Source organism: Furipterus horrens, unplaced genomic scaffold (assembly GCF_987537825.1).
Source record: "Furipterus horrens unplaced genomic scaffold, mFurHor1.1.pri manual_scaffold_6, whole genome shotgun sequence".
NCBI classification, from domain to species: domain Eukaryota; kingdom Metazoa; phylum Chordata; class Mammalia; order Chiroptera; family Furipteridae; genus Furipterus; species Furipterus horrens.
In genome coordinates, this window is record NW_028327176.1 from 92,779,061 (window position 1) to 92,792,507 (window position 13,447).

At 49.7% G+C, this 13,447-nt stretch overlaps 1 protein-coding gene across 1 annotated transcript in view; it reads right to left on the reverse strand.

Annotated features, from left to right (window-relative positions):
• The window catches only part of KCNK5 (potassium two pore domain channel subfamily K member 5), a 37,039-nt gene extending 25,489 nt beyond the window's left edge, over positions 1–11,550 (reverse strand). The window contains exon 1 of the mRNA XM_090282343.1: positions 11,019–11,550. Within this exon, the coding sequence (XP_090138469.1) occupies positions 11,019–11,204 (186 nt within the window). The 5' untranslated portion in view covers positions 11,205–11,550. The remainder of the gene's footprint in view (positions 1–11,018) is intronic.
• Between the last annotated feature and the right edge of the window lie 1,897 nt (positions 11,551–13,447).

A 13,447-nucleotide genomic window follows, 5' to 3' on the forward strand; every position in this document is an offset into this window, starting at 1 on the left:
CCTTCCAAAGCTAACACTGTTGGGATGCATCCCACAACCCAGGAGGCGAGAGTTTTATTTGAACAGGAGCGATGGGGACGGTATGAGCTGCTATTCTTTCTACTACAGAGGGTCTGTGAACAGGTGCCATCCTGCATCCGGGGCATGGAAGGAACAAGAAACTTGCATTAGACACAAAAGGCTCTGAAGCCAAGATAAACATTCAGCCCATAAAGGACCCGCCCGGGGTCCTGGCAATGCAGCAAAATCACCAGTCTGTCCCTAGCCATGCAGGCGGCATCTGGGCAGCGCTTACATTACACACCAGAGTGAAGGCAAGGCTCAAGTTTATTCCCTCCCAAGGTGCAGACCAGAGTCCTTCTGGAGGTTAGCCCTGGGGAAGTCAAATGGGAGGACATGTTACACATGTGGGTTCAGCTGCCAGGGAGGTGGCAGATAATGTGAAACATAGACAGGAACCCCACAGCTGAGAGGTAACTGTGCTTCCAGCTTCTTGATTTTCTTGAGGACTTGGCCTCTGATCCCTAAATCCTGCAGGAAAGGGTCAGGGGCCTGCTCGGTCTCTAAGGATGATGGGAAAAAAAGAGGCTGGGGTAGGTACAGAGCTGACAGCCCCAAATCTGAGGTTTTCCTGCTTTAAAACTTTTCACACTGAAAATGGCAAACAAACCTACATGTGGTTGATGTGGTCAGAAACAGTGGCATCAGTACATACAAAGCTGAATGAAGTCAGCAGAGTGCTGCTGGGGTGCTGGGTGTTCTAAAACGGGGCCCAAGCAGAAAACGGTCCCAAGGAGTGGCTGGTAGCTCAGCAGGACTGGTAGGACTGGCATGAAAGTAGGACACGGAGAGCCTAAAAGGAGGCAGTACTACAGAGCTCTGGACTCAGGAAGTCTGGGTTCAGGCCTGTAACTAACTGGCTGCGTGACCTTGACTAAGTTATTCGGTCTCTGCCTCAGCTGCCTTACCTACAAATGAGGTTCCCCATAGCACCTGTCTTACCATTGTTGGGGGCAGGGGGAGTCGATGGGCTGTGGCAACGGCCCTCACCTGGCCCACGCAGCCTGTCCTTCAAGTCACTCAGTGCCTAGAGCTACTGTTTCTACTCCCGTGTGACTGGGGCATGCCTCCCCTTGCCGCTCTCCCCGGTCATTAATGTATCAGTGGACATAGACCTCTCCGTCCTCATGACACGGCCTCCTGTCTGTTTTGAGGCACGAGGATCAAGGGTAGGGTCCAGGAGAGGCGAGACCACAGAGGAGCAGAGTCCAGACCGCATGGGCCCCTGCAGCAGTGTCAGCCACAGATGGTTTTCGAGTTGGGGGTCTGGATCTGGCTCTCAGGATGGCTGACTGCTGTGACAGTGACCAGAGAACCTATTAGGTGTGGCAATCCCCTTTTCACCTGCCTCTTGTGGCCACTCCTTACAAGAAGCCTTCCCTAATTGACCCACTTAGATCTAATTACTCCTTTATTATACTTAACCCTGCCCCTGGTGAGCACAGCAACCTTGGAAAAGTTACATAACCTCACAAGGTCTGGGCCTTATCTCCAGGGCTGTAAAGGGAGACCCGTTAGATAACCACTGAGCTCCCTCCAGCCTCTGCATTCGATGATTCGCTGCCAGGATAGGTGTTCAGAGCCTGCCCCTCCTCCCCCATCAGCCGTGCCAGCCTCCAAGGCTCCGAACGAGCCACCAACAGCTTCTGGGGCTCAGACACATGGGGAGCAGTGTCCTGTGACCGAAAACTCCCTGGGGACGCATCATATCATTTCTGCCTCCGGCTCTGAACGGCCCCGAAAAGCATCCTCCTTTCTGAGTCTACAGTTCACCACAATTTCAAGTTTTGCCTCTTATCCCAGAAAAACTCGCTGGTGGGTGGGGAAGCTGGCAGTCAAGGTGACAGGAAGGGGCGTGCTGGGCACGTTAAGAAAACAGGCAGATCAGTTCAGTGTAGGCTGAGTAAGAGCTCTACACCCCCCAAACCATCAAGGTTTTTTTTTTTTTTTTTTTTTTTTTTAATGTTTTTTATTGATTATATTGTTACAACAGTTCCAATTTTCTCCCTCTTGTTCCCCTCCCCCCAGCACCCCCCTCCCCCAGCAATCCCCCCCAAGTCCATACCCCTGGTTCGTAAAAATTAACTATCCCCCCCCTCTCAAATATTAGGACCCTTTGTAATCTTGTAAAGGACAATGGGCGAAGGTCTCAAGCTCCTCTAGCTGCTTCAAGCTGGACATGGTCAAGGTTTTTTGATTTGAGGGTCATTTAAAAGGGGATTAGAGATGGGGTGACAAATGGTTTCGTGAAGAAAGGCTCCGGACCTTGGCATGCGGAGCAAGTTTAACTTGAGCTTGGTTCTAGAGAGTCTGTCCTCAGCTCCTCACCAGGCCTCAGTTTTTCCATTTGGCAATGGGATGGCATTTCACTGCCAGACCTCACAGAGGGAGGCCCACGGAGGTCACAGGAAGGCACCTCAGAGGATGGATCTGCAGAGCCCTCCCCTGGGGCCAACACCCTTGGTCAGCTGTGGAGGGGGCGCCTGTGGGGCGGGCCACGGGGCCTCCAGTCAAGACAAAGGAGATATAAGCTAGGGACCTGCCCTTCTCCCGTGCAGACAGCCCTCCTCTCTTCAGTTCCTCCTCTTTGGGAGGCTCTGAAGATCAAAGAAGTTTTCACAAAGAAGGGGCAGGGCAGAGAGGGGCACTGCCCCGCCCTCCCGCCACACACACACACACACACACACACACACACACAGAGCACATCACTTGCAAGGACAAAGTTTTCTCTTTGTAGCAGGTCTCAAATGGGTCTGCGCGCACAGTGTGTATGTATGCATGATGTGTATGGGTGCTGTTGTGAGACATAAACATCTGCTGGAGAGAGACTGGATATTTGCTTTGTCCCAAGGTCCTTAAAAGCAGAAAGCACCATGCCTATCCTACACCTAACCCTGCAGGGGAAGACCTGCTAAACAGGATCATGCCTACAGCCCTGTTAATCCCAAGGGAAAAGGTTTAGGAAAAGTTCACGAAACAAGGGATAGCAAGAGCAGAGACGGGGATTCCTGGAAACAGACCCAGGGATGGAGAGAGCACTTTGTCCTGTGAAATCCCTCAAACACAAGATAACATTAAGCTGGTCTTAAAGGTTAACTGGGAACAAGTGATCTTTACAAGCGTTATCACTCCCAAGGGTATTCCAACAATCAATGTGCTCAGAGGTGACCTGAAAGCCAGTCCTTAACCACTAGGAAACACGGCCCTACCTCCTTCGCCTTGAAGGGGGCTGTGGGAGTAAGTTTTGATAATGGCATGCCCCCTCTCCTCTCCAGGATTCAGTGCCAGAGTCTGGGCCTGGCTCAAATTACCCAGGTAACCACCTTATCTTGTAAGAGGCTCCTCCCCTCCCGGCTGGACTTCCACCCGAAGGTCCACAGGGCTCTCTGTGTCCCCCTCAGAGCCAGGCACAATGCTGGGCACCCAGGCGCAAAAGACATGTTCTGAGCGAGTCAGTGTTTGCCTAAAACCCACAAACATGCTGCGTATGTCTCGTGGCCCAGGCCTGGAAACACAGGACCACGGGTGGGAGCTGAGGCTCCAACCACGTAGCAGGCACTGCAAGCCTTCTTGAATGAGAGGGTGAATTTACTCAAAGAAAGTGGAGCACAGAGAGGTGAGGTCTGACCAGGGTCACACAGCACAAACCAGCACCGTAGGGAGAATGGGAACTACGCCCTACACGGGGGCTCACACACAAGCACCCGGCCGCTCAGGCAAAGGGCAGGGCTTGCCTGGGCTTCCCTCCTAGCCTTTGGGGCAAGCCTGTCCCCCTTAAGCAGCTACAGCAAGATTACAGTGGGCCATGGGAGGTGACAACAGCCAGAAGTACACAATCCTCCCTAGATATTTAGGCAGGAAACCAATATTTACATAGAGGAGAGGAAAAATAGAATATACATTTCAAGCCAATCAAAGAGCCCTGGCTACCAGGGGCCCTCTGAGAGGGGAGGTGAGGGGTGTCTGCCTCCAAGGAGGGTACGTACAACTTTGATCCTAGATCCCATGTGACCACCTCCAGGGAGACTGCCCATGCGGCCACCTGGACACCGGAATCCTCCACAGAGGAACAGGTTAACCAAGGCCCTAGACAAGCCAGGACTGAGCAAAGAAAGCCTTTCCTCTGTCCTCCAGAGCAGGGAGCAGGTCCCTGCTGGAAGAAAAGGAAGTAAACCTCCCACAGTTTCAGGTGGTGACCATGAACTTTTTTGAGGAGAGGGTTGTGGGTAAATTTGCAAAAAGCAGAAAATGGAGGGATTTGGTGCATTTTATCACCTGTGCCTCCACCTGCATGTGGGTTCGGAGGTCTGTCCATGATGGGGCCTGAAGCATGTGAGGACCGGGGCCCCAAATGAGAGACAGGGTACAGGAACAACAGCTGAAACATGGCCAGTTACCTGTTGCCTCTATCAGGTACTCTGTCTAGGTGTTTACACGGATTCTGCAGGCATGTGGGAGCTCCTGTACTATCTATCATCCCATTTCATAAATGAGGAGGTGAGTTGCTTGAGATACAGAGCGGGGTAGACATCCTGAAAGTCATTCCATTGCTTTGAAGACACCACACAAGCCTTGCTTGCACTTCCCACCCCTAGGCCTTTGCTCCTTGTTTTTTCCACCTTCACTGCAGCCTCACGTAGAGCAAAAATGGTTCAGAGTGTGGGCTCTGGGTTCAAATCCCCGTTCTTCCACTTTCCAGTGGTATGGCCTCAAGCAACTTACGGAACCTCTATGTCCATTCTGTTGCTCCGGCTGGAAAGAGGGCTGCAGCGAGGATTCGTGAGATGGTGCACAGAACAGTTCATACAGCCCGTGGCCGGCCAGCAAATGCTCTGGCCTCCGGTTTCCTCTACGACGGGCACAATAATAACAGTGGGCCCGCAGGACCGGTTCACTGAGACGCAGGTGAAGCACCAGCCCATACCTGGGCCATAGCAGGTACCGAGCAGAGTGCTCACAGGGGCTGCTACTCACACGGCTCATCCTTCCCGCCCTCCTCCAACTCCCCTTCTCTAAGTTCCAGAGCAGAAATGAACCTCCCAACTTGGAACCTCCAGTTTACTTACCAATGCCCACCAGGTAACAGCTCCTTCCCTTTCTTTCTCTAGATCAGGCGCTCCCTGAGGGCAGGAGTTATGGTTGGTTCAGGGCCCGATTCCCCTCAGGCCAAGGAGTGGTACAGGCCTCAGGAAACAGGAACTGAATCCTCCAAGGCCCTCTGACCCGCGTCCGTATCTCCAGCCCCAACCATCTGCAAACCATCAATCAGCACCAGGACTGTATTTCCCCTCATTTCACCACCACGGCCCTGTTTCTCTCCCCAGCCAGACTGAGCTCCTAGGGGATAAAGCCCCATCTGGTTTCTGAGGCTTCAGCAAACACAGAAATGACAACTGGCAGGGAGAGAGACTCCTCTGTGATCCCTTAATGTTGCCCAGGACTCTGAAATTTGGGGACCAGGTTAACTGCTCACAAAAAGCCTAGAGGCCTCAGGCAGCTGTACAGAGCTGGACCACACTGCCCCACTCTTACAACTAAGGCATAGTCTGGGAGGGTCATCAAATGGCGCGTGTCTTTGGCAGGGAGGGGGACCCGACCTCCCAAGGGGCTCAGGGAAGGAAGAGAGCAGTACCCAACAGAAAGCTGGGGTGTGAGGGAGCGTGGGTAGGTGCGTGGGGCGGGGCTTCTGTGAGCTCTGTGGGCTTTGGTAGAAAAACCACACTCCCTCACATCAGAAGGTGAAAGGGAGGAAGTGTCTTTATCAGAACATTCGCGGGGTGAAGGAATCAGCCCACAGAAATACCGTTAGTTTACAGTAGGATATTCCACTTCTTTTGAGTTACAAACGGCTGTGAAGAGAAACTTTCTGAAATACTGTTCACTCCCTGACTTGAAAATTGCAATAATCCGGTAAATCCAAATTCCTTGGCTAAACCCAGAGAGCTTCGTTACCTGACCCTTCTCTCTCTTTGTCCCATGGCGACAGGCCCAGGCCATCTCTGAGATTCTCCTCTGCCTTCTCCACACCCCAAAAGAAACATTGGAAGGAGGGGGAAAAACTTATTTCAAGTGTTTTCCTATAGTCACCTATCTCACCTGTCCTCTCTGGATCACCCAGTTCTGGCCAGTAGCGCCACTTAGATCTAACATCTCAATTTGTATGAAGACTCTCTTGGCAGTACCATTCTCAGGAGTATGGCTCCTCTGCTCCCCAAAGCCTTGTACTTTCCTGCTCCACCCGCCACCCCCAACACACACACAAAGAGTTCAGAGGCTGAGCCTGACCTAACAGCAAACAGCCAAGTTCAAGATGAAAGCCCATGCATGGCCTGAGGTCAGAGCCAGCAAAGCACAGCATTCAAAACTGGAAGATTCTGTTTTTTTAAAAATGACAGACTATAAATATGGCAACCCCCCAGGAAAATACTTAGAAGCAAGTCATCACTTCCCTTGCACTCCTCCTATAGGAAGCCCCCACTCCTACGAGAACATTTCAACACTTGCTAATTTCTGCCCTGAGTAAGTCTCTATTAGTGTGCCATCTGTAATTGTGCTAAGGGCTCTAGTAAAAGTCTCAAAATGTTTCAATAAAAATTCACTTTACTGTTAAAACTCTAACCAGAGCAGTTAACTAAGGCACATTTATCAATTTGAGATTTTTGGGGGGTGGAGGTGGCTGCCTGAACTTTGAGCAAAACATAAAAAAAAAAAAATAAAATAAAGAGCCTTTAGGAAGGGACCCTTTTCTTCCATTTCCTCTCCCAAACCCATTTCTCCACTTTCCATTTCTCCATTCCTAGAAGGTGAGAGTTCAAATCTGAGCTAATGACGTGGGGGCCTCCATGATCCTGGATAATCAAAAGATCTATTGTGTTCCCTTTACTTACAAAGGCATTTAAGTGGACCAGTGCACTTTTACAATTTCCAACAAGGCTTGACACAAAAGAGGTTTTCACATTAACCCTCAATTCTCCAACAAATTCAATGAATGTGGCCTATTCTGAGCATTTTGGTCAGATGTAATTTTACCACATGGCTATATTTAATTTTTCAAATTTTAGGAGAAGGATTGGTGTTAACAACAGGATGTGAGAACCTCAAAATTGGAATGAGCCTCACTACTGAACTGGAGCATGCATAGAGTAGGTAGGGGTCCAGAAAATAAAAGGGAGAGAAAACCTCCCAGTAGGATAATAACACAGTTTGCAACTTAGGCAGCAGGGAGGTCAGCGACATCCAAGAAATTCCTGAGAATTGGTCATCTATGTGAGAAGTCTAAGAAAGGCCAGAGTTAGGGATGGGGTGGCCCAGTGGAAGGCAGGGCCTCGGGTGACCCCCACCTACCCCACCCCCATGAGACTTGGGAATCTCAAGAGTCACATCACAAAGCAACACCCCACCCTCTTTCCCCTTCTTTTCCCTGCTAAAGGCTCCTAATTCCAAGATCCCACTCTGGTTTGAGGTCATCTCCTCCAGACAACCCTCCCTGACCCCTCAGGCTGGACCTGGGGGCACTCATTAAGGGTCCCTCCCTCCTGAACATCTCTGTGGGACTCTCAGGAACTGTTGTCAAGGTGAGTTTATTCATTCTTATCCCCAGCAGTCAGCCTGATCTTGGCTATGTCTTAATTCACCTTTGCACTCCCAGCACCCTGCTCAGTGTCTGACACACAGTGGGTGCTTAATAAATGCTTGTTGACTAATTCCCAAGTACTTTGGAATACAACACACTTAGACTTGAAACATTACATCATTTTTTTTTAAGCCTCATCCTCATCTATAACAGGGGTTGGTCACCAAGATTGGATTAAAATAAGAATGTATGTGAAGTGCTTAATGGAAGCCCTGGTGTTTGGTGAGCTCTCAAATCCTGTTTTATGATCATCACACACCAGAGGTGATGGCCAAGAAAGGTTCATTCTCCCCCTTTACCCCAATCCTCTGCATTTTTGTGCTTCCAAAGGACGGGTGGGGGGGGTGGGGGGTGCAGCAGACTGACGTTTACTTCAGTAATGGAGGAGGTGGCAGCGCAACTGGGCACAGCACGGAGGAGCCTGCGTGCAGAGGCCTGTTCTTGGGGGAACAGAAAATAGAATTTCCCAGCAGACCAGAGTTCAGCTGAACTAATTTACTAAACTCACTTAAAGACCAACAGTTCAACAGCTTCACATGCCCAAGAGGGAGGGAGGGGGTGTGCAAAGAGGCAGGTAGCTGGTCCCCACCCCAGGCCGTGCTTTCTCGCCGTGTCACCAAAGCCACTAACTTCCCTGACTTCCACTGTCCTTATCTAAATAGGTAAGGGTGCTGCCAGGAGTACCTGAACTAATACGGGTAAAGCACTTGGCAAGTTGCCTTGATCAATATGTGCTCCATACGTGCGAGTGACAGCTTGGACATCTACACAATTTGGCCAAATGCTGCTACTTTACTTGACCCTCACCGGACCCTCATTTTGCAGATGAGAAATTTAAATGGCTTGATGGCCAAGCCAGATGGCCAAGTCAGACTGTACCCAATTCAACCACAGCTTGAAGAGGGAGGAAGCACCTGACAACTCGGGGCCTATTTCCAAATATCTAAAGAAAGGTGAGAAACTCCCTTTCTCACAAATCTAAAAGGACAGTTTCCACTGTATGAAAAAACCCCAACCTAGACTGCACTACCCCCACACCATTCCAGCAACCCTTTCCGAGAGCCTGCCCCCACCCCAGGAATTCCTAGCAAGGGACTTCTTCAGAATTACAAAGGTGGTTCAGGACCTCAGGTGGAAAATGCCCAGACAACCCAGATGGAAAGATTTTTGAGTTTTCATTTTTCCTTAAACCAATTTCCTGAGGTCCGAAGCTATGCCCAAAGTCGCATCAGAAAGCCAGAAAGCCGAGCCCCGGCAGGCTTCTGGAGACTAAAAGTAACGCTAACAAAATGCTTCCACTGGTTTTCATTTCTTGGGTTTTTCCTATGAAGGGAGGAGACTCGCCTGTTTGGTGACGGTTTGCGAGTTTTTTGGCTGCGGGTGGCGACAGGGCTATCTATAATCATCTCTAAATCATGCTGGCCCGATGCCCATATCCTTTTTATAAAAGTTACCTGCCTGCTTTGGGGATGGGATTTAACAGGACCTCAAAATAAGAGACATTTTGTTTGCTCCAACATCTTAAGAAAGCTGTCTAACCCCCAAAGCTCCTACCACCAGCTGCACCCGGCTGCCTCAACCCGACCCCCCTTTTCCCTTCTTCTCGTGTTTTGAAGTTTATTTTCCCACATTCAGCCTTGAATTCTTTCCTTCCTTCCCCTGCAGTGGTTGGTGGAGGAGCAGTGAAGAGGGGAAACTTCGAGGGCAGCTCGATTCCTTATCATACTTGCCTGCCTTCTTCCCCTCTAAACAAAGCCCTGGAAGAAACTAAACAACAGCTCGTTGTCCAGAAGAATTATTTCCTCAAGGGAAATTATAAAGTGACCCCTCCCCAACACATGTACACAGGGCAGACACCCAGCCAAAGGAACCCGCATCGCCCCAGAAATCCTGCTATTACGAGCCAGACCACCTTCTTAAGTTCATCCTCCTTACCAAACTCACCACCCATCAGCTCCCACCCTGGGAACTCGCTCCACTGAAATCAAACACCCAACCTGCTGGCCTGCCCCTTTCCAGTGGCCCCTGAGAGAACAAGTGTACTTGCCCAGCTGCTGGTAGGCACTAATAAGCTCACCTGTGAATGTCTAATGATTTGGGGACGAAAGGGGAACCACAAGCAGATAGCTTCCTGGATTCCAATGTTTTCAACCTTCCAACAGTTCAGGGCGGGAAAGGTGGATGAAGAGAGGTTCATTTCCATTTTACATAGGGGGAAATGGAGGCCAGAAAAATGAGACAACCAGACAGTCACAGAGTACTGAAGGATTGCTGTAGATTAAATGTTGTTCCTCATCAAACCTCCTTTATGGCATCTTTCACCCCTAAGAGAAATGTAACATCTTAGATCAACTACCCCTACTCCACCTCACAATCTACAGCCCTCGGGGGCTCTTATTCAGGCCCTGGTCATTCCACTGGAGGGTGCCATTTGTGCAGGCCAAGAGCGAATGGTTGAGGCTAAGAGCCTTCTAGAAACTGGGTAGAGGGCCTCGATTTCCAGCCAAAGGTCGGTTTATCCCACTGAGATCAATGCCATCCACAGGCCATAGGAACCAGAAGAAACTCCCAATGTCAACTCGGGAGAGAAGCTCTCCCCACCACCTCCCATTCTGCACAACCTCTTCCCACCCACCCCAAAGGATTCTCCCGAGTTTTGTTCTTTTGTTCAGCCTACTACTTTCCAAAGTTTAATTCCAAGTCCTTGGAGTTAGCCTTCCCTGATAGGCGAGATAAGCTCTCCCGGAAGCCTGAGCGCGTCTCCAGCATTCCAGTCACCAGCCCCCATCCCGGCGGCTCAGGCCCGGCAAAACCCCTTACCCCACTCCTCAGCCCTACGGCTGAGGGGGCTCTTTGCTCAGGTTGGATCTGAGGACCCTCCCGCAACTCTGCCGGGCTCACATTCCCGAAGAAAAGCCGTGCGGGAGCTGCATTGGCCCCGGAGACGGGAGGTGGAGACGCTAGGAGGGTGACACCTGGCTCGGCTCCCGAACTCCGGGTGCGTCTCCGAGGAAAGATAAATGCCTTTATCCGCCCCACAGCCTCCCTCCAAGGAGGGAAGTACCCACACCGAGCCACTGCGGGGCCCGGTTCACCCGGAGGTCAACCCTAAATTCTTCTCTCTGGACAAACTGGCTTCCAAAGTGCCTCCGCGCGTGAACGAAAGACCCCAGCAGCCACATGTGAGATGAGGCATCCTCTCCTGTCACTCCCAGGACAACCCACAGGGACTGAGGGTCAGCCAAAGCTGTGAGGAGGCGTCCCTTCAGCACTTCTAAACCTCCAGCCAGCTTCAGGTGTCTGCAGGGGTAAAGCGGCGCCTCACCTGCAGGATCTTGTCCAGTCCCTCCTGGCCTAGACACGGGAACTCCTTGAGTAGATGCAACTTCTGTGTGTAGTAGTTTTTCTTAGCCTCTTTCCAGTGCGGCTCCTCCAGCACCTCGAAGATCGCCGCTCCGATGGCCAGGTAGAAGATGATGGCCGAGGTGAGCAGAGGGCCCCGGTCCACCATGGCTCCGGAGAGGCCGCCTCCTCAGGAAAGCGTCCCCCAGCCCCAGCGGCTCCGGGTCCACCGGCCCTCCAGCCTCTGGAAACAGCTGTTTGAATTTGGAGCTCCGCATGCGCAGTGTCCCGTACCCCCGGCGCGGTTCCCCCCGACCAAGTTGCTTCTCCAAGTTGGCCCACTGAGTGCGAGGAACTGCGCGGGGTCCTGCCACGCGGACCTGGGATGAACGCACACCAAGGGGACTGAGGGGTCGCCCTAGATCGCGGTGGCGAAAGCAGCAGGGGGAACTCGGGGCCCGACTCTGGGAGACACGTGCGCCACCCTACGGGAGCCACAGCAATAAGCGCGGAACCCGCCTCCGCGCGCCTCTTTAATCGGTGCCCAGCGAACTCTGCCCGCCCGCGCCAAGCCCCCCAGGGGGTGGGGCCGATGAGGGCCCGCCCCTCACCAGCACCGCCCCCACGCAGACCCCGCCCCACGCAGGCAGCCGAGGTGAGCTTCACTGCTCAGAGCGCTCCCCGGTGCCGGTGAGGGAAGCCTCGGTGGTTGTGGTCTCCGCGACTCGCCATTTGTTACTAGTGCTAGTGTATTAAGTAAAAGGAGTGTGTACTTAATGATTGGGATCAGGGGGTTATTACTATTGTTATTTTCATTGTAATTCAGTTTTCATGTACTGATGTTTCTGCCAAGAAAACTTGATTCTCAGTCTAACACACACCTTCCTATAATTATAAGCCTGAGGAAAGGGGATCAGAAAGGGACTGGAGAAATTGTAGAGAATCAGGCTATCAGGCACTAACCCAGTCACAATGCCGTGACTTCTCCCTCTGGCCCATTCTCACCTGCTCTGGAGTGAGACCCGCACATGGGGAAGGAGCGGTCTAGGCAGCACTATGGAGACGCCTTCCTTACCCCACCGCTGCTACACACTCATTGCTAACTTTAGGAGAACACACCTCTGATGCTCCCAGGCCTATTTACCCCACCCCACACACACACGCAGTCTTTATCCCCCTTATTAGTCGTATTTTCTTCCTAGCACTAAAGTTTTTCAAATATACTATATAATCTAATATACTCTACAACACTAAAATGACAGGTTGTGGGCAGGGAGTCTGGATTGTTCAATGACATTCCCTGGACCTGTTACATAGTATACACTTATTAAACATTTGTGTAACAAAGAAGCAAATGATGGTCATAACTATATTAGTCAATAACACACACCAAATGGCAGTTATAGCCAGAACAATTATGCAAGAAAATAAAAATAAAAGACATTCAAATTTGAAAGGAAGAAGTAAAATTGTCACTATGTATAGATGATATGATAGTATGGGTAGAAAACTCTACTATAGACTCCATCAAAAAAACTGTTAAAGCTAATCAACAAATTCAGTAAAGTTATAGGATATAGAATACACAAAAATAAATTGCATTTCAATATACTACAAATGGAATACTTGGAATAGGAATTAAGAAAACAATATCATTTACAATTGCATAAAAAACAAACAAACAAAAAAAACCCTACGAATCAATTTAACCAAGGAAGAGAAAGACCTGTGCACTGAGAACTATAAGATATTGATTAAAAGAAATCAAAGAGAACACAAATAAATAAAAAGATATTCTGTGCTCATGGATTGGAAGAATTAATATTGTTAAAATGTCCATCCAACCAAAGCAATCTACAAATTCAATGCAATCTCTATAAAAATTTTGATAGCATTTTTCAAAGATATGTAACAAACAATCCAAAAACTTTGTGGGACTACAAAAGACTCAGAATAGCCAAAGCAATCTTAAGAAAAAAGAACAAAGCCGGAGGCATCAAATGTCCCAATTTTAAACTATATTACAAAGCTATAGTAATCAAAATAGTATAGCATTGGCACAAAACCATGGATCAATAAAATAAAATAGAGCCTAGAAATAAATTTACAACAAAGGAACTAAGACTATACAGTGAGAGAAAGGACAGTTTGTTCAATAACTGCATTAAGAAAACTGAACAGTCACATGCAAAATAATTAAACTAGACTATTATCTTACACCGTACACAAAAATTAAACCAAAATGGGTTAAAGATTTGAATGTAAGACATAAAACCATAAAATTCATAGAAGAAAACATATTAAGTTTCTTGAATCAGTTTTGGGGTCTTGGAAGTGATTTTTGTCTCTGACTCTGAAAGCCAAGGCAACAAAAGCAAAAATAAACTAGTGGGACTATACATCAAGCCTAAA